This window comes from Pleurodeles waltl, chromosome 11, assembly GCF_031143425.1.
Source record: "Pleurodeles waltl isolate 20211129_DDA chromosome 11, aPleWal1.hap1.20221129, whole genome shotgun sequence".
Taxonomy (NCBI): domain Eukaryota; kingdom Metazoa; phylum Chordata; class Amphibia; order Caudata; family Salamandridae; genus Pleurodeles; species Pleurodeles waltl.
This window is the reverse complement of record NC_090450.1, coordinates 207,348,363-207,365,428: the sequence shown is the minus strand read 5'-3', so window position 1 is coordinate 207,365,428 and position 17,066 is coordinate 207,348,363. Positions and strand designations below refer to the sequence as shown.

The window sequence follows — 17,066 nt, the reverse complement described above, 5'->3', positions numbered from 1 at the left end:
GTTTTAAAAAATAAAAGAAATACTGAGACATGGAGTGGGTTAAAGAAAACCAACCCAATGAAATGTCCACTGTTTATCAAGCCTCATGCATAAAATTCTAGTTGTGGCTGTATTATAGTGAATTCAAAAATATTTTTCTTTTAATCTAGGACCTTGGGAACATTGGGCCAGCATACGATAACCAGAGGCAAAGCAGTACGGTCTCTACCAGTGCCAGTCTAAATGGTAATGCAAGTTCTTAGCTTTATGTATATTCATAACCTGTATCCACATATTTAGGTCACGCTTGAGACTGTACATTGCTGCCTGTTTTGGGATATATTGTTAGCTTATTTAGTGGCAGCTGCCACAAATCTGAGGGTTGGGGGGGGACACAGAGGGCGAAAATAAACAAAAAATTAAATAAATAAACTTACCTTACCACAGTCTTCTGCTGTCTCCTCTTCTGCCCCCTCGCTCCTGTTCCCTCAATGTCGTGTCTCAGCACTCACTGGGACACCAGCACAGGCGCCCCAGCAATTCTGGTGCTGCTTTCATGCTAAACCTAGCATAAAAGCACCACCAGGATTGGTCTGAGCAATTCGGACTTCCGCTCAATCACAGCACTGGGGTCTGAGGTTTCTGCAGCCTGGCCGCTTGCTTGGCCGGCCTGGGATGGCAGGCCAAGCACATATGCTTACTTAGTGCACTCTCTTCTCCTTTACACCCCTTCCCCCCCCCCCCCGCCTCCTGTGGCACAGCCCTGCCCCTCCCCCAGCCAGCAGCAGAAAAATAAAGCAACTATTATTTTATTTTTATTCCTCTGGCTCAGCTGGGGGTGGGAAGACGCTCCTTTGCCATATCGAAAGAGCCACCTCTGATCTTATTGTAGGCTTAGATAACAGTTGTCTCACACTCATTGAGCACTAGCAGTCCTAATACTTCTGTCAGAATGTATTCACTAAGAAATTCAACTACTAATTAGATATTTTGGTGTTCATCATAGATCATCCCCAAAGTAATGACCACCACACCTGTGATCTGCCCCTGACTTCAGCTTCGTAGTGGAATTAGTGCTTGCCCAATTCTATGGAGAAAAAAAAAAATCTGAGACCTGTTAGGAAACCAGATCATTCGGGACATGCATTGAAATAATCATTTAGGCCCAACCACTATCTGTGGGTATGCTATGCTCCATCAAGTACACATAGTCATGTAGTTATTTTGTCATCACATAACAAACACGTTAGAGATGATGCCCCAAAGAAAACTATATAATTAAAGTGTAACGATTCCTAGACCTGTGCAAGTCTTCAGAAAAGTCAACTTGTTGCAAGGTATTATCAAATGCAGTGTATCCATTATGCACATGTTAAAGATGTGTCCTATGTAAAGGAAGATACATGCATCTTTCAGCTAGTAAGACACTATCATATCCAAATTGTTTTTGCTTGTGAAAGTGGCACCATCTCCCCATGCTAGTTTTTTACCCTCTGACCTTTGTCAATTTTTTTTCTGTGGAGATCATGATGATCTGTGACAATGAGGTGCTTTACCTTGTTACTGTGATGGTAATCAGTAGATATAGTCCCTAATAACGTGAGCCGCCAACTAAACCCAACCTGATTGAGGGCCGGCATCACTGCCCGTTCATTCCAAACGTGACATGATGATCTTAGAAATTCTAGGCAAATGGTACAAACTTTACCCCCACAACTGGTGGGAAAGTGCCTACTAGTTTCCCTTTTGAGAGGTCAGCCTAGTACATAGGTTTCTCACTTCATTGTGTGTCCACAAACTCCTATTGAGATGGAAAGCTTTGAATCCCATTTTCTAGGCCATCTTCATATGTTCTTCTGTATGCGATCTGATACAGCCCTAAGATTAAGTTCAGTTTTTTGTGATATTTAATTCCACTATCAAGATACCAGGGCCTGTAAGACTTATGACTAAAAATGCATTTTGTGATGATCCACAGAGGATGCATATATTGCCTTCAACTCTGTCACAAGATCGAAGCCTTTAAGATCTGCATAAATTTTTTTCAGCAAGACTTTGACCTTCCTTTACTAATGACTTTATAGGTAGTAGTTGAGGGGTCCGAGGCCGTGGGAGAGAGAATTTGCAATTTCTTCTAAAGCAAATGGCAGTATTGCCTACTTTCTTTCAGATCCTAACCTCTTCAGTAAAGCTGTTTGAATTAGCTACTTGTTAGGAGATGCTTGGACATATTTAGTCTGGAGGAAATCGAACCAACTGTTTCCTCCCTTTGTCCCCGATTCTAAATAAAAGGCTGTTTCCAAGCAGACTGTAACGCTTATTCCCAGCATGCCTTACCCTCTGCCACGGGAAATCATAAGGGCTTTGCTGCATGTTGCAGCAGCACTTCTTGCGGGAAGGTCTCAGCTGCACCTCTGAAGTAGCTACATAGACCTGTTGTACATTTGCTACCTGACTTTGCAGAAAAGAAAAGTTGTTGGACAGGCGATGCTCCAGAATCTGTTTAATCACTGTTTGCCTCATACCTACATTCCCAATTTTATATCGCACTTTTTAATTTATTTCAAAAGCACTTGGGTCTTCTAAGACTCTAACACTGGAGATTCCTGTGGAGGGACATTACTTTCACACTTTACATGACAGAATCGAAACATAAACTGACGGTGTGACCATCCTAAGTCATGTTTTAGACATTCCCACCGAATTGGCTGATTTAAAGACACATAATGAAATGGATAGACTATACATATGTGTTTTAGTAATGTCCTGATTATTGACAACCCGATTCTAATAATGAAAACATATGCTAATATATAACTACATCTCTGTAGTGCTGGTTTCGTTCACAGTTGAGTGACTTTGTCACGGGTGCAGTGTTTTTTCAACCACGGGTGCTATCAAATGCAAGTTACTATTATTCTCAATGATAGTGGTGCTTTGTCTGCACCCACCCGTCCGTTTCAACCTATAGCTATATGCTTCCTTCTGGTAGGCTGTATAGGACTACAGTAAAAGAAAAGCTCATAACGTTTATGCAGCTCTTCGAGCTGCCATGTAGGACCAAGTTGTAGAAATGAGAGCTAGCAGGTGCATGTTCATAAATACCTACTTTTGTGAAAGAGGTAAAGGATAGTTCTCTAATAGGGCCCTCTATATGGAAAACATTACCTTCAGCTGTCCCGAAGTTCAGGTTCCTGCCATTCTCTGTAAATGGTGGCAATTGGGGCTTTGATTTGGTTAACCACACTGTACAGGTTGGTCAGGATGGTGTGACTCCCTTAGCATTGAGGCCCTTCGAGCAGGATTACCTCCTACTCTCAGCAGTTGGCCCCTTCTCATAACTAAGATTTCCATAAGAGCTCTGTAGTATTGCTATATGAATAGATTTACTTGCGGTCTTCCTCCTCCTTTGAGGTCTACTCACATATATCTGATCAGTTGGCCCCATGGTAAATAGTACAAGAAATCTAAAATTACGTTTGTTGTTGTAGCATCTCTTGCTTATTATAGCCATTAAGCGCTATAAGTGCCCTCTCCATACTAAGTGAAGAAAGCAATTGTAGCATACAAACGTCACAAGTCCTTTGCCCAACACCACACTGTTAGCAAAAAAGCACGTGCTTCTATAAAACATACCAGTACCGGAGGACTAGATTTACAGGTGAGTAGCATAGGCTTTTCAAGAAAATGATATATGTTTCCCACTATAAACCAAAGAGTTATTGGTGTTTGCTCTGTGGTAAACTTGTTTGATTGCTAGCTCTTACAACAGTTTCAATGAATATTTTTTGTCTCTGCTTGTATGAAGCAAGAGGCCGTTTGCATGGTGGGGTGGTGAGGAACCTATTGGATTTAAATGCAGTGTAGCACGTTGGTTTAATTTTAACAACAAATATTCCATTTTTATTTATGGCCAGTTTATTTTGGTTGCACGTTATTATTTTTTCCTTCACATAACCGCTCGGTCCTTATAGTTGCATTCACTTGACTCAAAATTCTAGAAAATAGTGACCCATATCTTACCTTCCCTCATACCTCGATTTTGTCTCGCCACCCTTAGCCTCCCACAGTATTTTAAAATATCCATTCTAGTTGCTAAGTTTATATTTATGTTATAAAGACTGATAAGGATGTATTACTCTGTAAGTCTCCCTTGGCTGTTTTACGCTCTTATTCTGGGTTTGAGGGATTGCACGTAATGTAGCAAACCCCGCGGAAAGGGTTTTCAAAATCCGGAAAAAACATGCAAGAAACAAATGTGGCGATGAGACACCAGTGCGCTCAGTTATTCGCAGTTCAAACGGTGTTAATAATTCTGTATGTGGGGAAATGAAATCGCCATTACTACTGTAGACAAATTAAGTGCTTAAGTGTTTTGTTGAAGTTTATCTTGGCTGTCTCCTAAAAGCTTTCATTTGCGTTTCCAAAAAGACTCCACCTGTGAAAAATCAATACTTAATGAAGTTTTTTTGTTGTGACAGCGTAATTTGATTGACACGCAATTGAATATGTGGTTTAACTAGTGTTTTCTTCGGAAAATAAACTTAAGTGTTGTGCTTTAAAACTCGCATATATCACCTATAAACGTCTTTTAGTGGTTTATTTTTTTCAAGTGTAATTTTCGGTACCACCTTTTAATGAGAATTTCTGGCTTTTATTGTATAAAATGTTAGTCTGGTTGAGAAGCAGGGTGGGGGTGACTGAAGGATGGTACACGTCCACCCTCTCAAAGTCTAGAAAATTAACGAAGACATTTTGTGTCCACCTCTTCTATTTCCCTCTCCCACCCCCCAAATCCTTATGCTGCTTTCCCATGTTGGAGCTGGGTGTAGCTATGAATGAAATGCGTGGTGCTTGCCTATTGTCCTGCCTAAATGAATTGCATTGGTTTCCATTTGACAAAAACACGGTGCTACTTCTGTCCTTGCAGGTGGACCCTATTTTGGAGGTGAAAGTTTGCCTTCAGCTCCTCGAACTTAAGTATCATGTGATTTGCTTTGGGGGCCTATGTTCGTCTTTGTTTAGATGTGTAGAAATGTCCAGCAGTTTCTGTGTTTAAGCTGAAAAAAGAGACGTTTGGAAAATGAGACCATATTAGTTTGTTCCTCCTGTACATGACCTAGTCTGAGCTGAAATAAGTCTGAGAGGCGGCTTTTTGCCGCAGCCCACTTCAAAACTGAAAATCTTGTTGTTAAATTGGGCTGTTATCTTGATTTCTTTAAAAAAATCTTTATATAAACATAGCGGCACTCGCAAAAACTCTGCCCCTGTACTAATTGTATTGAGGGCCCTAAACATTAGCTTCTGACTCTACATCTTTACACCTTATTACTCAAAAACCTTGTATTTGTTTCTTGATGTAAGCCTAAATTATAATTATTACCACAATAGTTTCAGATGAGATTTAACTGTATTCTAGTAACCTAATTCAATTTTAAGCGACTCTGTATTGCTTGTTTAATTGCAGTTCAGGTTTGGTCATGTCAGGTCTGCACTACACTGTAATACCAAGAAGTTATTTTCCATTGCTTCAGCATTATCTTTTTGTGCAACATAGAAATGTACCTTAAGTGCAAATGAATTAAATGGCCGAAATTCATCAAGAATTATATTGTGTGGTTTGTGCCATGGGGGGGTGGGCGGGGGCTTTTAAGTCGACTGCTGATGTAAATAAACAAAGAAGGGTATGTTTCTTCACAAATGACTTTCCACAAAGTTTTAATATCCAGTTATTTTTGCATAATCTGATATTATTGCAAGGAAACTCGTTGCTGTTAAACGTTGTCCAAATTTTGTTTTCCACAATGCCTCCCTGTTTGATGTATTAATGTTTGCTGTGCAGAAACAGTTAAAGTTTTGCTTTTTAATATTCTGGAGGGTTTCGTGTTCTGGATTGTGTTATGGCTGACCGGCTGAATGAACACTGATGTATTTAGCAACAAATGTTTTCTCTGTTTATCCGAGCCAATCTTTTCCTGATAAACTGGCCTTGCAATAATCAAAGAAATGTTTGGTTGGTGCAGCGTGTTAGCTGAAGGTTGCTGCGCCTGCCGTGTCAGGGCTTTCTAGTCTCCACATTCTAGGAAGAGCAAGGCTCCAATCAGATCAGGATTACTTGGAAAGATTGTAAAACTGCGTCAAGATGCTAGCATGCTTGGCCATGCGAAACCCAGCTTGCGATTTGGTGATTGCTACGCTTTACTCAGTCTGTACGTATAGTGCCTCGTTACATTGCTGGACCAAATCAGATTATATTATGGATCGATCTTTTTTTTTACTGCAGCTGAGGCCCATCTCCCTTCTACCTGCTGTAAAAGCGAAAAAGCACCCCAAGTTAAATAATAATAGTTTGTCAGTCTCAACTTTTTCTCTGACTTTTCTCTTTGTGGCTTGTTGATTGTAAATATTTTCAGGATATTTAATTAGAGTATGAAATATATTCAGCAAGCTGTAACAGTATAGAATTAAGCCTCTAATTATATGGCTCTCCAAACCAAGTAGTGTTAATGTGTCGTGAGCTCTCTTAATGCCTTATTTGCCTCTAATGCCTCCTGAACCTGGCATAAGATGTCTGTAAATCTTTTAACATGAAATGCTCGGTAATACTGTTTAATTTTCCCAAACATGGTCGCTGCCTTTTAATTCCAACCCACCCCCTCAAACCGGTTGTACCCTTAGGGATGGTTGCTAGAGCAGCGGTACAAAACGTTTAGCAATATAGGTATTACAAAAACAAGTGCCTTACCAGTTATTTTAGCCCTTATCACAGGCCCTTAAAAGGTTTGACTTAGCTCTTCCTTAAAAACAAAAAGGCCGAGACAGAACGAAAGGGAAAGCAGGAAGTAAGCCGCACTGAGAACTGATAGAAATATCTGGACGAGGCGATGCATTGTTTTAAGACCTTACAGTAAACGCAATAATTTTCTTAGGATAGGGAATGATTCACACAAAATAATTGAATGCTTCAGTTGAAGGAATGAATGAAGCTGAGCTTGCAAAGCGCACTGTGACCTGAAAAATGTGAAACCTGCAATTCAGATATGGGCCAGAGGGCCTGAGACACAAACGTGAGCGAGGAACACGGAGTGGCTTGCCACATTTTTAAGCAGTTCATGAAGTCCATATAGGTGTGCAGTAGACGAATCTCGGGAGGAAAATAATTCCGTGATTTACCAGTGATGTACAAAGGTCTTTCACTCGCTCTAGTATACCGCTGTTCACACTGGGTGGGCTTGTGGCGTTCACAGGTTCCTGCCCGGGTCGACTAAGCGAAGAGTGAATGTATGAAATATGGATTGCACTTGTACAAACCACAGTGACAATGAGACTTTTAGAAATCACCAGTTTTTGCACTGGCAGTCAGAGCTTAGCAGGATGTTTAGAGACCTTTTCTTTTAGGAATCGAAAGTACTAGTCTGCGGTGTGGCATTCGGAATAAGATGCTGCCTGCAGGATTTATTGTTGGAAGCCCTCAATACACTGCGTTACTCTACTCCAATGCGATATTACTGCGTGAGTGACGATTATTGGCCTCGATGGGATGTGGCAGAAAAAAATCTTTCTCAAACATCAAAGGCAATAAAAGCAGGATACTGAAGTCAGAAATGTGAGGTAGGAAGGGGAGTTATTTATCAAATAAAATGACCATGTTTTATAATTCCTGTTTTGCCTGGTAATTTCAAATGACTTGGTTTCATCATGTCAGTAGTTTCTGCCGTATAGTCATGCAATCTAATTTGAATGCCGTTACAAACTGTACCTCTCAGTAACAGAGTATCCTCTGTGTAGCAAAATAATTTAAACCCAAAACCTCTCACATGATTTGCTAGTTGGATAATAAATAAATGGGGTGGGCTACTGGCAGATCCTTGTTTGGCATGCGGGTACCCATCGAGCAGGGAATGAACTAAAAAATTCAAGATATGGTATCCTTCCCTGCCCATCATTCAAGTGCAAAAGCTGAATGGGGTTGGAGATTGTCTCTAAGGCAGTCAACTGATCTAGGAGGGCCATTAAAAAGTGTCCTCCAACATAGTCACCCTTCTATATTCAAGTGAGGCAATCAGTCCTCACTGTGTCCTGTCCTAAGAAAATAGTGTAAACCAATCTGTAAAGGATTGAGCAGGGAGTGCTCTTCAATCTAGTAAAACTGTCTAGCATTTACCACAGATTCTGGTACTTTGATGTAAAAGGTAAAAGCAACATAGACCTTTTAATTGGGGGGGGGGGGAAGGCTGGATAAGAAGAAGTAAGTAATGGTCTTCATTGCACAGGAGTTTAAAGGACACCCTGACAGGTTAGAGTTCTGTCTAGTGAGTGTGAAATCAACAGTCACCTTGTCAGAATTTTAGAGGAGATGAGAAGAGACCTTGCAGTCAGTGCAAGTTATTTTTTCTGAGGAAAATATAGAGATCCGCCTTAGAGAAGAATTCCAGCTTGAGGCTCAGTAGCCTCATCCTCGACTTTAAGCATTTCCTTGACCAGATTGGCATCTTAGGCTGATTCAGTGAGGTGGCCTGTCTTTTTGTGATTATCCTGGGGATTTTACTACTTATAGCTCGTATGATTGACTCTACATATCTTCTGGGCATATGTACAGATACTTTGCGCCATTCTCTGGGCATCATTTCCCTGTCAGTTGAATCTGAAATGAGAGGCTTGAACAGTCTGTACTTATGCACAACCTTTCTATGAAAGGTCTTGAGAATTTTGGATTAAGCTTTCCAAAAGACTAGGACATTCAGCCTGAGCGAGCTAACGTGTATTCTCAGTTCCAGTGTAGAAGCATTTGGCAGTATCCCCCTTGGAAGTCTGAATTTACATTTCTGATTTGTTATCTTTGTTTTGCGGATTCGCCATATTGTCTCATTTGCCAAGGATTATGCCTTCTGTTACTAAAGGACGGCTTCATACTGCCCCAAGCTGTAATCTCTGCATCTCAGAAGGCCTGCATCTTTTCTTTTTTTTGTCTCCTTCCTATCACATGGCCACTAAACGGTTCGTACAAATCAATGATGCCCTTTTACAATCACTGTGAATTTGCACCAAGCCATACATCCAGAACCTGCAGAACACCAGCTGCAGATTTGCTATAGGCTATCTAGTCTCTCTTTTTATTCCTCTATTCAGCCCTTAAATGTGTGTTCCCATCACATTTATTGGCTGTATCTGTCAAGAATCTGTGGATTTTACTTTTCGTTATTTGGACATCTAGTTGATCTGAAGCTTCAGTTTGAGAACATAAATACGGTTCTCCCCACTTGGTCCAGCATGAGATGATGGTCTTCATAGGAGAGTTGCCACGGTCAGAAAGCAACTGCTCTGAAGACCAAACTGAAGTTACCTTATCTGGTAACATTGCTTACTGCAAGAGATTTTTTTTTTTTTTGAGCACTTGATGAGCGTGTGTCCCGTAACTCATTGAAATAACGGAACTGACTAAAAATGGATCTGCGTTAAGCAAATAATGCAAAGTTGGCAAAGGCTTTTATTTTTGCGGGGGGTGGTCTCACTGGGCACGTTTTTCGTTAATTGTCTGCAATCCTTGGCTGCAACCACAGTTCTCTCCAATATTAAGGAGACCTATGTCCAATGGATTATTTTTGGTAGGCCCAAAGTGCAACACTCAATTAGACCAATACTTGTTGGATGGCTTAGACTTTTGTTATGTACTGCTTTGCATCTGTCCTTTGACAGCGCTACATAGTAAAAACAGGTTTTGCACCAGCTGCAGGACCATTTGAACTGGGAAAATTTCCACATCCTCTGTACCCTGGACTATATCACAAACTTAGGACAGCAATTTCTTCAGAATATAAGATGATGCAGAACAGACAAATGCCACCTCCTGACCATAGTGATGCAGGTGGACCTCTATATTTAGAAGTTGCAACCCATGTATTATTATTTTTTTTTTTTATGTAGACCAGGTTTGTGAGTTAAGTGCACATGATTCAGGTATTTCTTGACTAACTTCTAATGATGGGTGAAGATGCAAGAAATTGACTCTTACTCTTCATCTCAAAGAAGAAGCTTCATACCACAGCGAGGACACCTGTAACATCCTGCTTGGAATTATGAGCTGGAAGCCGTAATTAAGTTTTCACAGAACTCTACAAAGCTTGCCTCAATAATATGGCAGTCCATTATGTAATAGTTGCTGTAATTCCACACTGAGGCCCAAACTGTCCCTACTGGGCTCCAGCCAGGATTTCAGGTCACCCAGACACACTCCTCTGTCTCCAACATGTCCTTGCACCACTTATTGCCAGACACCGTCCCTCAGACTGCGGCTACTGCACACAACTCTTCTAGGGTTCCACAGCTCAACATGTCCTCATAAAGCCATCCTGGTGTAGCAGATAAACAGGATGTGCAAAGATGCACACGGAAGTAACATTATGAAAAGTGGATTCAAATATTCTGAGAGAGTGTTGCCCAAGTGATGATGGGGTGCACAGCCCTACGCCATTGAAGTGCAAGAAACCCACACCGGTCTAATTCCGCAAGCTTCTGCACCTCCTGACAATAGTCTCGCTGACCTATGGCCTTACCTCACTCCTGTGCTGGCCAGCAGCCAAGGAGCTCCATAAGAGTTTTCAAAAATGTTCCTCAAGAAAAAGGCAGCTTCTGCTATTGCCTCACTTGGGGATTTGGAACCGCCAAAACCTCTGCAGCTGTCTCTGGGCCACCCTCGAGACCACCGTAACCACCAGAACCAAAGTTAACAGTGCTGGCGGCGGTAGAACTCCTGAGCGGCCTGACAACAGAAGGAGTGGAAAGGGAGCCTTCAGCGCTTAGCAGCAGCGGCTGATTCAGCCCGAGTTTTGCACGTGCACAAAGCGCACTATGCATACACCAAGGCCCCTTCAGGGCCTGGGGCTCACAGCTAAACCACCGCTGCCTCAGACCGCTGCTGCTTCTGCCCGCTCACTCACACACACAATTTACTGTGTCATCGTCCTGCTGCCTTGCTGCATTGGGATTTGAGATCTAGGATCAGTAGCTCCTTAATGATCCCTAAAACGAGATATTTGTCCAGTAGAAACATGAGAGAATCATTTTGGACTTGCAGGATGTTGAATAGCTTATTTATTTCCTGGAGAAATCTCTCAGTTACTCTTTTTTTGTAAAAGCTTGAAACCATATCTATGTTCTTGGAATTATTTTTATGTAAAGAGACAGTTAAAGTAAGATCAGTGTCTTGAGGAAAATGTATTTGGGAAGGAACTCTGTAAATGTGCTTACAGCCACGTATCCAAGTTTTTAAAGCTTCTGTGTTTAGTGTTCTGTTGGGTCATAAATATAGTGACTATGTATGCATAAAGCTACCTTACAATGACAAATAACGTGTTTGTCTTTTCAAGGAGCTGTGTCTGTAGGAAGCAGTAGCAAAGGAAGAGGGGCAAAGCGCAAACAAGATGGTGGATCCACAAGCACAACAAAGAGAACAAGGAGGTAAAAAATAAAAGCAAAATGTCAAATTTCATCTGAATTGTTAGATTCTTCAAAGGAGTGGAGCTTAAAATTAGCTCCCACAGTTACAGGTAGTGGAAAAGTTTTCATTTTATTAAGTTCATAAATTTTAAATCACTCAAAGAGCTCCTGGTACAAGTAGTCCGACTCCATCAGGACAATTATGCTAGGGTTTGTTGGGGACCCAGAGGTGAACTCACAGATAGAATTCCTATTTAAGGGGAGTAAGACAGGGATGCGTGTTGGTGCACATCCTCTTTTTTGTTATGTTAATGATGTGGTGAAATATCTGCAACATTGTAATCATGACTCCCCGAAATTGGGAGGGGTCCCTGTACCGGCGCTGCTAGTCGCAAACAACACCATTCCCTTATCCCAGACACCAACAGTACTGCAAAGATTGTTACATAACTTCAATGATTATTGCACTATAAATGGTCTTGAAACATACTCCAGTAACATAAAATACATGGTCATAACTCCGCATAAGTCTTTCAGGAAAAAAATCACTGTTCAAAGCCAACAACTGGAGTATGTAGCAAACTTCAACTACCTTGGTATTACAGTGAGTTCGAAACTATTTTGGACTCCACAAACAAATACATCTAAAGTTTACTTGCTACAAAACACTGGCCATTGCTTACAAAAAAACACCAAGCTACTAAATTCAAAGCAGCGTCACCAGCCTTGGAGATTTATAAACACATGATCCAAATGTCCTCCGTCAATTGGGTGGAATTATGGGGTGAAACAGCTTGGGCACACTCGCAACAGATGAAAACAAATTTGTGAGGATGTTGCTTTGTCTACCCAATCGTACACCTATAATACCAGAATATTATGACATTAGGAGAATTGAGCATCAAGCAGTATTGAGACCATTATTATTTTGAATTTGGTTATGGGTCATGTGAATTTACCTTCTACAAAGAGGGTTTAAAGGAAATACTGTGGCTAGATAATGCTACATTTCTCTGGTTCTGCCATGTCCGGACCTGGTTAAACAAACTAGGTCTGAGTAGGTTCTCTGATGCCCCCAACCAGTTGACAGTCCACTTAAAGAAGGTTGTGAAACGCCACATTTGGGAATATGTACTAAATAGTTCCCACTGTAATTCCTGTGTAGTTAGGCTTACTACACAATTTGCGAGTGCTAAGCCGTTTCCAGCTTTCGAATCTTACTTGAACAATGTACAACCACAATTAATTAGCAAAATGATTATATATGAAGTTTCGCTTTAATATCCTCCATAGTAAATGAAATACAACCAGGTGGTCATCTGGCTTTACTTGCGAGGGGGAGCCCGTCTGCGTATTATGCACATATTTTATTCTTCTGCCCCGCATACTCCATCCCAAAAAGGAAGTGGATTAAGCCAATGTGTTACATGGGGACCAGGAAATTTCTAGAAGCATTAAGGATCCTAAAAGCAGATACATCTCAGCCTATAGTTTTTGGTCTTAGTAGATATTTATGTGCTGTAAACCTAGTAGGTAAGGTAAAGGGCTTGAAATGCTAATGAATAGATTAAGCAGATTGACTATAATTGTCTGAGATTGATGTTCATGTTAAGTTTTATGTAGTATTCTGCATGATAAGCTGTTTGTAGGCGTTTTATGGTTTTTAACGCAAGTAAAAGCTTTGATATGAAATGTAATTGCAGGATAGCTTTGTCAAGGTGTGTGGTTATAGAGATGTGCATTTAACTAAATGTCTGACACTGTGATCTGCTCATATTAAAATGAGGCAGCCATATCATGTACACACTGATTCACTCTTAATCAGGGACTGTTTTAATACTTTTTGGTTTTGTCCTTCTGGTTATAAGATGATTAGGCTTCACTTTTTTTGTGTTTATTGCAAAACTCAGTGTTATATAAAGCAATTTCAAAAGGACCGATTGACATTAACAATAATTGATAAACTAAGCATAAAGGTTCCTCCCCAAGTGGTGTAATTGTTGTGTGACATAGCCTGCTGTTGCACATGGGACCTGTGAATATTTTTGCCTGGTAATGAGGCAAATCATTTTTTCAAAAGATATGCAATAGCTCTTTCAGCCAGTTACGTTGAAATAAAAATGTTAAATATTTTGTTTGATTTGAGTTTTTCACGAGCACTGAGCATGTTTCTTTCTGTGTATTCCTTTTAGTTATGCTCTTCAGCTATAGTGCATACTCCTTGTTGAGCAACCATATTTGTAGGTATCATTCTTGTAGGAAAATGGGTGTATTATAAGCTATGATTGTGACCATATTGTGCAGTACACTCACATTTACCGTCTTGGGTCCAGTCAGGTATGTTTACTCAACCTTAAGCTCAACCCTTGGTCGCTGTGTCTCAGAGCAGTAAGGCTTGGCAAGAGAACAATGTGTAAAGCATTTACCACCACCAAACAGAACAAAAAAGTCACACAACAAGAAAGAGGCACAACAATTTATAAAAATTTTTTTTAAAAAAAGAGCATAGTCCCTTGATCATCCGCATCCACTGGAGGGTTCCAGAGAGAAGCGTTTTTAAAGCATTTAAAACTTTGCTGTCAACCTCAAACAAGCATTGGCAAACCACAACTTTGAAGACTTTTGAAAAGTTAGGAAAAGTTCATAATAGTCAGTCTGGCAACTCCGACCTAGGTTGGGTGACCAGATCCAACAGGATAGAGGTCTAGGAGGCAGTAAGGATTCTTAGGACATTTACCTGGCCCCCGGAGAGGGGTCACAGCTTCTCGTGCAGCAACAGCCTTTGTTCCTGGCCTGAGAGTAGTTTACACATCTCAAAACGTGTCTTGGTCATAGTCCCTCTGCAAGGCCTGTAGACTAGCTGGTTTACAGAGTGGCAACTTTGTAAAAGTTGCTAGCCTAAAGAGTGACTAATGTCACACACCATTGAGTCACATTTAATGTCCTCTTTAATTTGAAACCTTACAGTACCCAGTTAGTCCCAGTCCGGAGTTAGGTGGGTTGGGGTGCTAACCAGTAACCCTGTATTAGCCAATGGGGCTACTAAATGTCCTCAGCAAAACCAACAATTTAGGACTTTGCTGTAAAGACATATAAAAAATGTATGTCTTTCTTAACAATATACAGCTCCTTGCTGCCATAGGGCTTAATAGGCCTGCTATATGTATATATGTATATATGTATATATATGTATATATATATATATATATATATATATATATATATATATATATATATATATTAGTTTAAGGACTTGGGGACTTTTTCTTTAATGGCAAAGTTGAGTGTGCACTGCCTCTCCAGTCTGCAGTGTCAACAGGAGGAAGTCGTGTTTTTTTACTTTGTCACACACAGAGTGGTACAACCAGTGCTGCAGCTTTCGTGTGGACAATCTGCCTTTCATGCCCCGGGTAGATATACTTGGGACCTATGAGTAACTCAGGACATGCCATTTGAGGACACCCAATTTGACATAACATTTGAAAAAGGATTGAACACTGTCACTGAGGTCTGAACAGCAGGCCTCCGTGCATTCTCAAAGTTGAAAGCCAGCAGGTAATAGTATAAATGAAGCAAAAAGTGGGGGTGGGGTTCAGAAAGCCTGTTTTCCAACACTACTTTAAGTGACAGACGATTATGCTGAAGAAGGAAGCATTGTCCAGGGCAAGTGCATGGAGTGTACTGGTTTCCTTCCTTTATAATAGATATTGTTTATATTGCACGTGCTGCTGCACTGTGGGAATCTTCCTTGCTGATGAGACTTCTAACACCATCCTTTCTTTCAGTGATCCCATGTTTTCCTCCCAGCGCCTTCCACATCATGGTTATCCTCTAGAGCACCCATTCAACAAGGACGGTTACCGCTACATTTTAGCTGAGCCTGATCCCCACGCCCCTGACCCTGAAAAACTGGAACTTGACTGCTGGGCAGGAAAGCCGATCCCTGGAGACCTGTACAGAGCATGCCTGTATGAAAGGGTTCTTTTGGCTCTTCACGACCGAGGTATGGTGTAACCCACTTACTGATTGTCCTGGTAAAGCATGAGATTATTTGATAATGAAAGATCCCTGGAACAACAGCTTGGGTTCACAGCCAAAACTTCACATTCTCCCTTCTTGTTCATGGAGTACCTCTGTAAATATACTGAGGAAAATGTCAATTGCACGACTTGTGTGATATCATTTAACAACTTTACATTATTTGCGATGATTCATTAGAATTATTCACGAAGTAGTAAATCTTTCTGAGCAGATACGACTTTGATCAAGGAAGATTAGGCAACCAATGTTTTCCAAATGGGCCTTGGATAGTCTGTCAGTGTGTTCTTATGGTACAAACATAGTTGCCGAGAAGCCCATATCGTGTGTGACACTTTCAGGCCGCCCTGACTTTCAACGAAAAGTACTCTGCATTCGCGGACTTGTACATATGTAAAGTAAGTGGGGGCATAAATGTTCTGTTACTACTTCAAACCTGTAACGTGTAGTTTTGAAATTAAAACCAGTTTACACCACCTACTGAAGTATCATGTGCTCTGTTATTTTCTGTTGTTCGAGTATATTTGGTTCTTATATTTTTTTGTTAAGGAAATGTTTTTCTTGCTTAGCTCCTCAATTAAAGATATCAGATGACCGGCTAACTGTAATTGGAGAAAAGGGCTACTCCATGGTGCGAGCCTCGCATGGCGTGAGAAAGGGAGCGTGGTATTTTGAAATCTGTGTGGATGAAATGCCCCCAGAAACTGCTGCCAGACTTGGTTGGTCACAAGCACTGGGTAAGCATTTTTGTCTTTGTAAAATACCTTTCAAAATGTCTCGATGGTCTCTTCCATCCTTTGACCTATAAGATAAATATTCAAAAAATCCGATAATTATTCATTGAGTAAAGCCCTATGCAAGTCCTCTATTATTTGACAGTTCTGTGTATGTTCATTACTACTTGCGGAGACCAATTTACAGCATGGAGTTAATCCATAAAATACATTCATACATACATATATAGACAATGATATTAAAATATTCACAAGAACGCTTCATTGGTTAAAGAACTTAACTGTAGGGGGAAGAAGTAAGGAACAGTGGTAGGTGTTATGATTATCTTTTGCCATTATTTTACAGCACCAGGATTATAAATAATACACTTTCTAAGGAAATGATGTGTGTACCAGTAGTTGATGTGTTTGGCCCCATCCTTCTCTAGAACTACTGCTTTCTGAGAGCCGATGTGGGCAATCTGTTCTGTGGTAGATTGGGAAAGGCTATATGTTGTCTGTGGCGGAAAATAGATTCTGCCTTCTAAGTGGGTTGTGGTCATCCAGCTGGTTGCAGTACTCTCTACGTACCTTACACCAATACATTTTAAATGCATGGCACAGCACACTGTTCGGCTGCACTGAATAAAAATTCCCACTTGTCCATTTTAGGCTTAGACACAAAGTTATTTGCGTAATGCTTAAAAGTAGTCTAACCACTGGCAATGCCTCAGGGTCGCATGCCAACCTGTCATTCTTTTGCCCAATGTGTACCTCTGATTAGACCCAGCCTTACATGCAAGTCAGCCTTAATGCTGCTCCAGTTGGAAAATTCCAGCCCAAACTGTCGAGCCAAGTCTTCTCTGAACCGGAATATAAACAATCTAAGACCAGCTTCGG

The 17,066-nt window shown here is 40.8% G+C and overlaps 1 protein-coding gene across 4 annotated transcripts in view; it reads left to right on the top strand.

Moving 5' to 3' along the window:
- Positions 1-17,066, top strand: part of ASH2L (ASH2 like, histone lysine methyltransferase complex subunit) — a 231,446-nt gene that overhangs the window by 134,639 nt on the left and 79,741 nt on the right. For 2 of the 4 annotated variants that reach the window (XM_069213441.1, XM_069213443.1), the window contains 5 exons: positions 150-225; positions 4,910-4,927; positions 11,346-11,436; positions 15,201-15,418; positions 16,023-16,190. In XM_069213441.1, coding sequence (XP_069069542.1) covers positions 150-225; positions 4,910-4,927; positions 11,346-11,436; positions 15,201-15,418; positions 16,023-16,190 — 571 coding nt within the window. The remainder of the gene's footprint in view (positions 1-149; positions 226-4,909; positions 4,928-11,345; positions 11,437-15,200; positions 15,419-16,022; positions 16,191-17,066) is intronic. The other 2 variants (XM_069213442.1, XM_069213444.1) reach the window with 1 other exon arrangement.